Consider the following 11,552-nt stretch of genomic DNA (forward strand, 5'->3'; position numbering starts at 1 on the left):
AAAAAACCTTAAATGAAGGGAGGTCAGCCAACATCAGTTTAGCCTCATTGAGCAACAATCCAATTGTAGAGATATCCTGGGTCTTCTCCGTAATCTGGTTAGTCAACCTGTAAACAATCGAGATGGCATCTCTTTCAATAATAGCATTGTTCCAACCGTTCTTAGAATCGAAACGAATGCCCTCAGTAAACGCAACTACTTCAGTGGATTCCGCCGTAAACGGAGGATCAATCTTCTTCGCCATTCCTCCTAGAACCATTCCATGCGATTTCCTCGCCACAACTCCAATGGCCGTTGTTCTAGTATTTTTGCAAAAGGCCCCATCCACATTTATTTTAACCCCATCCTGAGTCGGCTTACTCCAAATATGCGATCTACGGGTATTGATAAGATCACCTGAACACCCAATGGAATTAATAGCGACCTTATAATCTCCAATAAGGTTAGAAGAATTAATAATAACTTCTCTATCCGGTTGGAAATCCCCGTCATGAACCAATTTGTTACGCCTATTCCATAAATTCCAAAGCAACGCAAGAAACAAATCAAACCCTTCAGAATGTAATACGGAGCGCACGAAGGACATCCATCGAAGACAAGAATCTCCATTCCAATCAACCACCTCGTGAGGAAGCCCCGACAAAATGAGAACCGTCTTCGATTTGGGGCAATCCTTTAGAGCATGCAACGCCGATCCCAACACACCATTACAAAGTGGACAAATTCCTTCTCCCAGATTTGCTTGTTTAATTTTTGACCCTGAAGGAATAGCATCATGACACAATCTCCATCCGAAAATTTTAATCTTTGGAAGAACTTTCGCCCTAGCCACTGCATTCCAAATCCCTTCATCCAACACCAAAGGGGAGTTTTGAATTTTTAACCAGTTATATCCCGACTTTGCGGAATACCTTCCCGAACTGTGATGGCTCCATAACATTTGATCAGCTTGAACTGGGGCAATAAGCGTGTTAAGGACCCTGGATGCATCTTCCGCAAGAAGCACTCTGTTAATCTTATGCTCATCCCACCTTGCACTCCCTGGAATCATGAATTCCCCCACTCCAACCGGGTGATCAAAATTATCCAAGTACCTGTCTGTCCAAGAAATAGGCTTAGAATCCCCCCACTTGTCTAATAACATAGAAACCTTACTATCAACGCCCACTCTCTAGAAAAAACCATCCTTAAGCGCCTCTTTGGCCTTCACAATGCTTGCCCACGCATAGGAATGTCTTTCGCCTCAAAAAAGAAGTGTTAGGAAAGTATTTAGCTTTGAGTACCTTAAACGCCAAAGAATTGTCATATTGGATAAGTCTCCATATCTGATTTCCAAGGGGCGCAAAATTAAACAATTTAAGATCTCTAAATCCCATCCCTCCAAATTTCTTGGGACGGCAAACCTTGTCCCAAGCCACCATAGCCCATCCTCTAGCATTCTGTTTCCCAGACCACCAATATGATCGCGCTTGGGACTTGATATCCTCGATAACACCCTCCAGGAGAAGATAACAAGACATTGCATAGGCTGGAAGAGCTTGAACCACCGACTTGATGAAAACTTCTCGTCCTCCAAAAGATAATAGTCGCTTGGTCCATCCTTGAATCCTCTTCTCGGTGTTATCTCTGATAAAATTAAAAGCTGCACGTTTGCCTTTTTCAACTATGAGCGGCAATCCAAGATAATTCCCCGGGTCCGAGGCCTCAACAACACCTAACTCATTCAAGAAGTTCAATCTATCTGAAGTAGGGGTATTAGGACTAAAGTAAATGCTTGATTTCTCAAAATTCACTTTTTGTCCCGAGGCCTTCTCATATTGGTTCAAGATGCTCTTAATCTTGCACACCTCCACCATCGAATTCTTCACAAACAAGAGGCTATCGTCGGTATACAACAAATGACAAATCCGTGACCCTCTCATGCTCGCTCTAATTCCTTTAATCTCATTCCTCCTTTGGGCCTTAAGTAATAAAGCAGAGAGTCCCTGAGTGCAAAACAAGAACAAATATAGAGATAAAGGATCTCCTTGTCGGAGACCCCTCTTAGGAACAAAAGGGTCAGATAACACTCCATTAATACGAACTTGAAAAGAGACCGACGAAATACACTTCCGAATAAGATTTATAAAAGGACAACTAAAACCCATACGCATCATAACATCGAACAAAAAACCCTATTCTACTCTATCATACGCTTTCTCCATATCAAGTTTAATGGCAGCTCCCTTATTAGGACCATTTTTAGATCCCTTAAGATAATGGAAAATTTCATGAGCTACTAAAAAATTGTCAGAGATACGTCTACCAAGGACAAAAGCGCATTGGTTTTCAGCAATACAAGCATGCATCAACGGTTTAAGGCGATTAACAATAACTTTTGACACGACTTTATAGATGATCGAGCATAAGCTAATCGGTCTAAATTGCTTCATTAAAGTAGGGTTGTTAACCTTTGGAATAAGGACAATAATGGTACGATTAACAAAATTAAAATTCATCGTACCATTCAAAAGACTAAGACAAAGATTAACAAAGTCACAACCAACAATATTCCAAAACGAACGAAAGAAATGACCTGAAAGTCCATCGAAGCCAGGCGCTTTCAACGGATTAACTTGAGAAAAGGCATTGGTGACCTCCTCGGCGGAGAACTCTCGGCAAAGCAACTTATTTTCACTCGGAGAGACGCATCGATCAATGGCTTGGAGAATCTCCTCATCGGTAGCCGTTTTAGAAGAGCAAAAGAGAGAGGAAAAGTATCTCGTAGCAACATCAAACATGTCCTCCAACTTATCACACCAAACCCCCCATCACTCTGCAACCCCTCAATCCAGTTCTTTTTACGGCACCCATTTGCTCTAGCATGGAAAAACGTAGTATTACAATCCCCATCTTTAAGCCACGTAACACGGGATCTCTGAAACCAATAGCTTTCATCTTTATCCATAATCTCTTTAAGATCCGCCAATGCTTTGCGTCGAAGCTCACAAGACGCACAATATTGGACTATTTCTTCATTTTAATTAATCTTGTTATTGTATTTTAATCAATAATATTTTAAAAATAAATTAAAATTTATAAATTGGTAAAGACTGTAGAAAGCAACAAAGCCTTATAATTTCAGGTGCTATATGACAGGTTTTATGGTTTTGCTTCAGAAGAACAAATGGATCCCACTCTTAAGGTATGGTTCTTAAAGATATTTTGGAAATTTACAGCTGATGAATGACAAGTGCAAGATTTATTTGAATCTTTTTAAAAAAATATTTTTGAGAAGAAAATAAACTAACTCTTAAATCATAATAATATTTGAACTTGTATTAGATGTGTATTATTCAGTTAGTTTCTTTCTCGGATATATTCATATAACTCCAGCGTTCATGCAGTCTGAAATTTTCAAAGCTCTCGAGAAAACAATTGTTTTAGTTGGAGACAAGAATGACTCACAGCACTCAAGATGTGGCAGAACAGATAAGGGGGTATCCTCTGTTGGCCAAGTAAGTTGATCAGTAGAAGAACTTCCTTTAATCTAACTGTAATTTTGAACTATGGTTTATCGTTTACCTATTGAATGCTAAAAACATGAAAAAAATGCTTGATGCAAGTGATTGCACTGTTTTTAAGGTCAAACCTCAAAGAAACTGATGCAAAGAACAAACTTTCAGGAGAATTAATTCCGGAGATGCAAATTGGTCAGCAATTTATTCTATCCTGGAGACTCTTTAAGTTTAAGTAAAAGCTGTATTTGTGACAATAATTTGATGTTGGTGATTCATGGATTTTTCTTGTTCCAAATCTTTGAATGCTATCATTTTTAGGTCCAATTGCAAATTTGAAATTGAACATGAAAAGACTTATTTTTAATTAATAAAGCTAGCAACAGATAGAATTTCATTTGGGACAAATAATTTTGGTTTGAGGGTAGATCAAACTATTTAAAGAGCTTTGAATATTATATTAGCATTAACGTAAGTTTAAGGATTAACATAGTGATGATCAACAATTTACGGGTTCAATGAAGAGCAACCCAATCAAACCTGCCTATGCCAACCTTTTGCAAATAACGACTTTTGTGGTAAAAATGCCACTACAAATCATAATATATAGCGGTGTTTTGTATTAAAAACTTCACTAAAAACAATAGAATTAGCAGTGTTTATTGCAAAAAAAACCACTAAAGACAAGAGAATTAACAACGTTTGTGGAAAAAACGCCACTAAAGACATCATAATTAGCGGAGTTTGTGGCAAAAAAACCACTATAGACAAGAGAATTAGCGGTATTTGTACTAAAAAGGCCACTAAAGACATGATAATTAAAGAAGTTTGTGAACAAAAACACCACTATAAATCAAAACATATAGCAACGTTTGAAAGAACAAACACTGCTATATAACTTGACCTTTTTCGGCGTTTGAAAGAACAAACACCGCTATATAACTCGACCTTTTGCGGCATTCAGGTTCACAAACGCCGTTACCTTTTAAGCAGCACTTCTTGCGGCGCTCTTCCTAGCGCGGTAGTGTTTTTAGCGGTGCTTAAAAAGTCGCTATAGGACTAAAAAGTGCCACTAAAAACCTATTGTGCTGTAGTGAAAATAGCATTATCCTCGTAGAAAGGACGATAAGCTTCAGCAGGAGGAACGTCAAAGACATGCAGACCAAACGGAGCTCCACACACCAGACGAGCCATGCAATCCGTGACTCGATTCATCTCCCTAGGAGAAAAAGATAGTTGAAGCTCCCAGCTTCTCTTAATGAGACCCCGTATTTGCTGCAGCAAAGGAAAACCCATGCCACACGACAGAGCCAAGATGATCTCCTGACAGTCGGTTTCCATCCAGATGAACCGGAGGTCCAAGTCCCAGGCTAGCTCAAGACCTTCCATGATCCTTCATAATTCGACCTCCCACGCCATGTAAATGCCCACCGACTTCAAAAATCTCATAAGCCAGGCCCCCATATGATCCCGCAACACCCACCACAAGCTGCAAGTCTCGTGTCTGCTTTATGAGCACCACCAACATTTACCTTGATTCACCCCACGTCTGGAGTGACCCACGAACCCGACCTATCAGTCGGTCAAGTGCTTTGAGAAGTGCCAAAAACTGGAAATGAATAGCCGCACGCGCCGCCTCAACTAATTTAGAACTCCAGTCCAAGAAGGTCCGCGTTTGTACACCTCGGGTTCAAAAACGTTTTGGTTACGTTGCTTCCACGACGCCCATAGAAGGGTCCCAAACCGATCCTCCCTCACATCCCCATTCTTTAGAAAATAACCAGGGCTGGTCAAGATCTTAATTAACCATACACTGAAGTCCAATGTGTGGAACTCATGCATGTGTCTTGGATCAATGAGTTGGTCCTAGACACTCTAAGTAACCAGACAAGAACAGAAAACATGAGACAACGATTCAATGACACTATCACAAACTGTACAACTAGCATTATGCATGAGATGACACTGATACCTCTCATCATTTATCAAGATCCTACCATGAAAAAACAACCAAAGAAAGACTTGACTCGAGGAAGGCCTTTAAAGGAGGAAAGAACCTTCCACCCAGAGTCAACGCTGACAGTAGAGTTATCCTCCAATAAAAGATACACCAAGCGAACGAAAAAACGACACAAAGGATCCCAACGCTAGCCCACCATATTAGCTACACCCAAGGTAGGTGGTGGTTTAACGACCATAAAATGAAAAAGAACCGTGAGGGAAACACACTACGAAAATAATGTCACTGCCACTGACCATCTTGTTGAACCGTGTCGCGAACCAGTATAAAGTCAAATTCTAGCAAGTAATTCCTGATATAGTACTCCCACAAAGGGCTGAGAGAAACAAGCCAATGATCACTCCAAAATTGGATGTGAGCCCTATCCCCAAGATTCCAAACGATTCTATTCTAGAACTCATTCCAGACCATCAAATACCCTGTCAAACCCGTGAGCCACCACATCGAGCTAAAGAATCTGGCACAAGATCGTGGACTCTATATTTGCCAAGCAGAACTAGCGCCCAAAGATGATCACTCTGATCGACCATCCGGTAGCCAAGCTTTATATGGAATCCCACATTTTGATTTTGCAAACTCTTAATACCAATACCACCTTGAACCGTCGGTTTATACACTTCAAACCATCGAACAAGATGGATTCACCTCGACTCACTAGAGCTTCCCCAAATAAACTACAAATCAATATCTCCATGTTCTGAGATATGTGCATCTTCTAAATGACGTGATCATCTTCTTCTTATCAAGTTGTTGCTAATGTCACAAGAGAGTGTTGCAAATTTAGTTCTCCAGGTTTCTGGATTCTTGGATCACTTTCTTTCAAGAATGTGAAATGCTTCATCATTTTGGCCTCGTTTATTCTTTTTCTAAAATAGAGGTAGAATAGGCAACAACTTGCTTCAAGAACCTTTCTCATTTGAGACTGTCCTGTTTGAAAATGTTTTTTCTCATTTCTTTATCGAATAATGAAAGAATTTTGTAAAGTATTACCCATTACAGGTTCACAATTGAATCAAAACATAAAACATGAGTTTAATGAATATCAAGTAAATCCACTACACTTTTAAATAAAAAAATCATAGTCATATGGCAAATGTCAAAATTATTGACTGATTTAAAGTGTAGGTTGATTCTGGTAAAGTGAGGTTTCTTAGGTTGGTCCAGCATATATGTCTCTTTGAGCGTCCATTAACTTGAAGAAATGGTTGTTATACTCATCTCATAGAGATATTTCTTGATTCCAGAATCTCAAGAACGTCTTTAGGATGTGAGGTGCTTCATCAAGAGCTTAAGATTGCCTCTTATGTCGTTATTGCATCATTTGATATTTGAGCCACCTTTTCAGGTTTTTAACTCGAATACTCCTTTGGTTTCAAGATGTTATTTAGAAATTTTACATCTTGAACCCCCTTTTATCATTTTTTATATCATGCATTAAAGATTTTAAAACCCAATTTTTGCAAATAAAAATCAATCCTGAGAGGTGGAATGAAATCTGAAGATGGTCTCTTTCACATAGAAATCCATGTATGATTAAAATGGACTTGAATCCATGATGCCTTCAATCTTGCCTTGTTTGATTTGAATTTGCTTTGCTACTTGCCTTTCATCATTTCTTTTTCTGGATCCCTCTAGACTGCCAATTTTTGTGTTTATTTTCATTTTCTTATATCTCCAGCATTTCTCTTGCATTTTTTGTTGAATATGAATCTTTGAACTGATTGCACTTGATCAACATTGTATCTTGAGGCTCAATGAGTCACCCATCTTGATTCAATTTCTCATTTTTTTCTTGTTTTTTTTCTTCTTCTTTTTTTTCCTGATGAATGAGTATAGGACTCCAATTGCTTTGAGCACCTCATTTTCTTCTTGCATTTCAGAAATTCTTTCGTTATTCTTGAATGGATTGATCTTCAAGCACTTTGTATTTGATCTACCTAGTCGTATCTTAATATTTCTCACTTTATTTCACCATGATTTACTTCTGTAGCGACATCTGGATTGATGATCTTCACTCATGTGAACAGATATCCTTCATCTGTGCCCCCTATTGTGGAGGGTAATCTTTAGTTAGGGTTGAATCAGAAGAAAAAATTATTTCATACACAGAAGTCTTTGTAAAAAGAGGTATCCCCAGGGGGATGAATATTCAGGATTAACTTTATTTACATGAAAATAATGTAATTAATACATGATATAATTATTTAAATCAATCCCCTTATTTTTCTTGTTCTTGTTTCGAGCATGCCCTAATTACTCAAAATTCTCTTCGATAAGTTGGTCCATGATGCCTCATCTCGTCTCTTCTTATAGGAAGATTCACGGATAATTGAAAGTTTGGTTCTTTTGAGGTTTTTTAGTTTTACCAGTATGATGGTTTTATATCTGGAAGGACAAATGTGTGACTTTTGAAGTCGTGTATATGGTGGAATGTTATAAATCAATCAACTCTACCCGAGAAGGTAAATATCTGGATTTGGTGTCTCAAAAACGGGTAGAGACATTTCTTCAAAGTCTCAGAAAATTGTAGTGTCAGTATTTGGTTTTTTGCAAGGATCAAGTAATTGGCATTGGATGGGATATGGAAGATATAATTTTACCACTTGCCAAAGATCTACGACTCTTGAAAAATTAAAAGAATATTTAATTTACTTGATACTAAAAAACTTCAAGATTAAAACTCAATTCCTTGATCATAACCATAAAAGCAACACAAATTTATTTATCACAAGAGGTGGAGAAATGAACAAGAAAAACATGATCAAACAAGATGCTGAAAATAGAAAGTTCTACAGTGGTAGATAACAACTTCCACTTGTTTATTAGGCTTGCCCTATCATTCTTCAAATGTCTATGCTCCTGATTCAATTAAATTCTGAACCTTGCGCTTTAATACCCCACAATTCTCAGTAGTATACCCCGAGCTTCCTTTGTGGTAGCTACATATTGCATCAAATTCATACCCTTCAGGAAATACGGGTTCTTTTGGTTTAGACTAAACTGGAGTCACGAGATTCTGCTAAACTAGTAATGGGAGCAGTTTTTCATATCATTGGAATGTCATCGATATGAGCCTTCTCTTGGGTCATTCTATAAGATTTGGTCCCATGATTAGTTGAATAATACCTCACTGTATTGATCTCAGCTTCTCTCTCGACGTCAGTAGTGTTGGAGCCTCTTATCTTGCCATTCTTAATAGTTATCTCTATCATTTCTCCACACATGACGATGTCAGAGAAATTATTAGTCACAACCCCTATCATGTGACTAATATAGGGAAATTTCAATGTACTAATGAATAGAGTAGTGAACTCTCTTTCAATCAATGGTGGATGCACTTGAGAAGCAACGTTCCTCCATCGTTGTGAATATTGTCGAAATCTTTCATTTCACTTCATATTCATGTTTTGCAACATTGTTTGATCTGGGGTCATATCAGCCATATGCTTGTATTGATCCAAAAAGGCTTGAGCTAAGTCTTTCCAAGAATGTATTTGAGTACGTTTTAGTTGATTATACCATTTGGAAGCAGGTCTAGATAAACTATCTTGAAAACAGTGGATCAACAACTCCTCATTCTTTACATAGCCAGTCATACAACGACAATACATGGTGATATGAGATGAAGGGCATGTGGTCCCATTATACTTCTCGAAATCTGGAACCTTGAACTTTGGTGGGAAAACCAGGTCGGGGACCAAACTTAGCTCTTTGGCGTCAAACCCATAAAATGACTCAACAGTCTCTCTAGATTTTATCACATATTCTATATTTTTTCAATCGTTGGATGAGTTTTTTCTTCTCAACTAATTCATTTAGGTCAGAGATCTCATTATCAATACAAAATTCAATTGGCTTTAACCCATAAGCAATAGGACAATCAATGGGGAACAAAGCTCCAGCATGATATTGTGGGTTCTTAACAGTGAAGTGGACTGTTGGTTGGATTTCCTAATGCGCAGAGGTGTGCCCAGGAATGTGAACATGTGTAACATCAAGAGGATATGTGGGATTTTCATCAAGACTCTTTCCAGCGGTCAAATGCTTCCCAAACATTTCTTTCATCTTGTTCAGTAGATCAATCTTATAGATTGTGATATTAGCTTCAATTTGTGCCAAGCGTTCTTGCTACAAGTAAGAACCAAGATCACTTCGGTCGAAATCATTATTTTAATGAATGGATGTTTTAATGCATGATTTGGAAATGTATTGAGCAATACAAATGTAATGCAAACAAAAGAAATTAATATAAACAAGTTAGAGCAAAATAAAATGTATATATATAAAAAATAAGTAAAAAAATAAAATGGTTAGTACCAATTAATTGAAAGAAAATATCCTATCTATCATGGTATATAAATCCTAACTTCATGCTTTCTAGTTCCATGCTTTGTTTGGAAAAATTAACCTAACCGCATAATTACTAGTTCGCATGCATTTATTTAGAAGAAAAAAATGAAATCAAATAAATTAAAAGCTAGAGCTTATTTCTCCTTTGTGTACACCTACGGATATGGTTTCAACATTATCTTAGATCGGATGAATTTATAGGGTTTATTTTATACAGGGTTTTGGTTCTAAGAGTAAAGGTACTCGAATTGTCCTTATTGGTGCCCCCTTAGGCTGCCAAACCCTCAGTCATGGTCAATTACAGACTTAAGCGGATCGAGTTTAATTCGAGGGGACACACTTCCCTATACCTGACACGGAGAATAATTTCTCACGAAGATATAGGATATATGAACCCCGAAAGCTACTTGCTAGGTCTGACACGGAGAATAAATTCTCACGAAGACGTCGCTTTCACTCCCACTTAAAAGGGAAAGAAGCTCGGGTATAAAGCTTATGTTATGCAATGCACGTGTTGTGTGTAAGGAGAAATGTTCATACAAAAATTAATATCTAAGAAGCAATTAAATAAAAACATAAATATACAAGGGTATAAAATAAATTGAAAGAAATAAACATAATATATAATCGACTTAGGTTGACCAGGTTCCCCAGCGAAGTCGCCAAGTTGTCGTTACCGGTTTTCGCCCAGGCGCGAATATTCCTTGGCGGAAAATTAATATGAATGAATAAATGACATTTTTTAGGAAATGTTTTGGGAGTCGCCATCGACCTTCTTGGATAAGGTAGGTCGAATACCTAAAAATCATATTTTAAAAGAGTTTTTTTAAAAAAAAACTATTTAAAAGGTAAACTTGCCTGCGTATAACCAAAAATTTGTTCTTTTTAATAATAAAAAGGGATTCGTGGTCGGTTACGTTTTGGGAAGGATTAGCACCCCCACAACGCCCAAAATTGGTCCCTGTCGATTATAAATTGTCTCTAATAATAGAATTTAAGAATTCAAATATAAATTTAATTTATGATCCTATTATTTCATATTCAATCGTATAATTTTAAAGAAGAAAAAATATTAAAATAATTTTTATAAAACTAAAGTATATATACTTTTAGGGTTTTATAAATAGGATATTTATTTATTTAAAAATATCATAAAAGGACATCTCATTACCTTAAGACAACCCCTTTCTTCAATATTAAAAAATGAATAAATATTAATAAAAAATAATTTGAATAAAACTAAAACAACTATATATATATATATAAGTAAGGTATTTATTTATTTAAAAATATCGAAATAGGAGCTCTAGTTAATTTAAGACACTCATTTCTTAATATTTAAAAATAAATAAATAATATTTTAATCAAATATATATATTTATATGACTAAAATGAAAATAATAATAAAATAATTAAATTAATAATTTAAACATATTGAAATTAAAAGGGTAATAATAAAAATTAAATTAAATTGCAATTAAATAATGACTAAAATAAATAAAATTAAAATACCATGATTAAAATGTAAAATATCTAAATTAATGGACATAATTTGAATCATTATAAAAATATAAGTATTCACAGTGTATTTTAGATATAAATATTAATACGGGATTAAAATAAAATTAATTAAAATTATAAGGGACTAAATAAGGTATTTACCCTAAATATTTATAAGTATAGGC

The 11,552-nt window shown here is 36.3% G+C and overlaps 1 protein-coding gene across 1 annotated transcript; it reads right to left on the minus strand.

Annotated features, from left to right (window-relative positions):
* Positions 1 to 1,187: 1,187 nt before the first annotated feature.
* On the minus strand, positions 1,188 to 2,780 carry LOC120114217. The gene is made up of 2 exons (XM_039135191.1): positions 2,184 to 2,780; positions 1,188 to 1,985 (listed from the first exon to the last, which is right to left on the minus strand). The coding sequence occupies exons 1-2, from the start codon at positions 2,778 to 2,780 to the stop codon at positions 1,188 to 1,190; spliced, it is 1,395 nt and encodes a 464-aa protein (XP_038991122.1).
* Positions 2,781 to 11,552: the final 8,772 nt, after the last annotated feature.

Source organism: Hibiscus syriacus, unplaced genomic scaffold, assembly GCF_006381635.1.
Source record: "Hibiscus syriacus cultivar Baekdansim isolate YM2019G1 unplaced genomic scaffold, ASM638163v2 tig00110221_pilon, whole genome shotgun sequence".
NCBI classification, from domain to species: domain Eukaryota; kingdom Viridiplantae; phylum Streptophyta; class Magnoliopsida; order Malvales; family Malvaceae; genus Hibiscus; species Hibiscus syriacus.

Bases quoted from the DNA above. Each gene is read 5' to 3' on its own strand.
- LOC120114217 (XM_039135191.1), bottom strand. From the start codon at position 2,780: ATGTTTGATGTTGCTACGAGATACTTTTCCTCTCTCTTTTGCTCTTCT. The intron at 1,986-2,183 runs GTAGAATAGGGT...TTTTGCACTCAG, and splicing joins TGGAGAAAGCGTATGATAGA to GGACTCTCTGCTTTATTACT.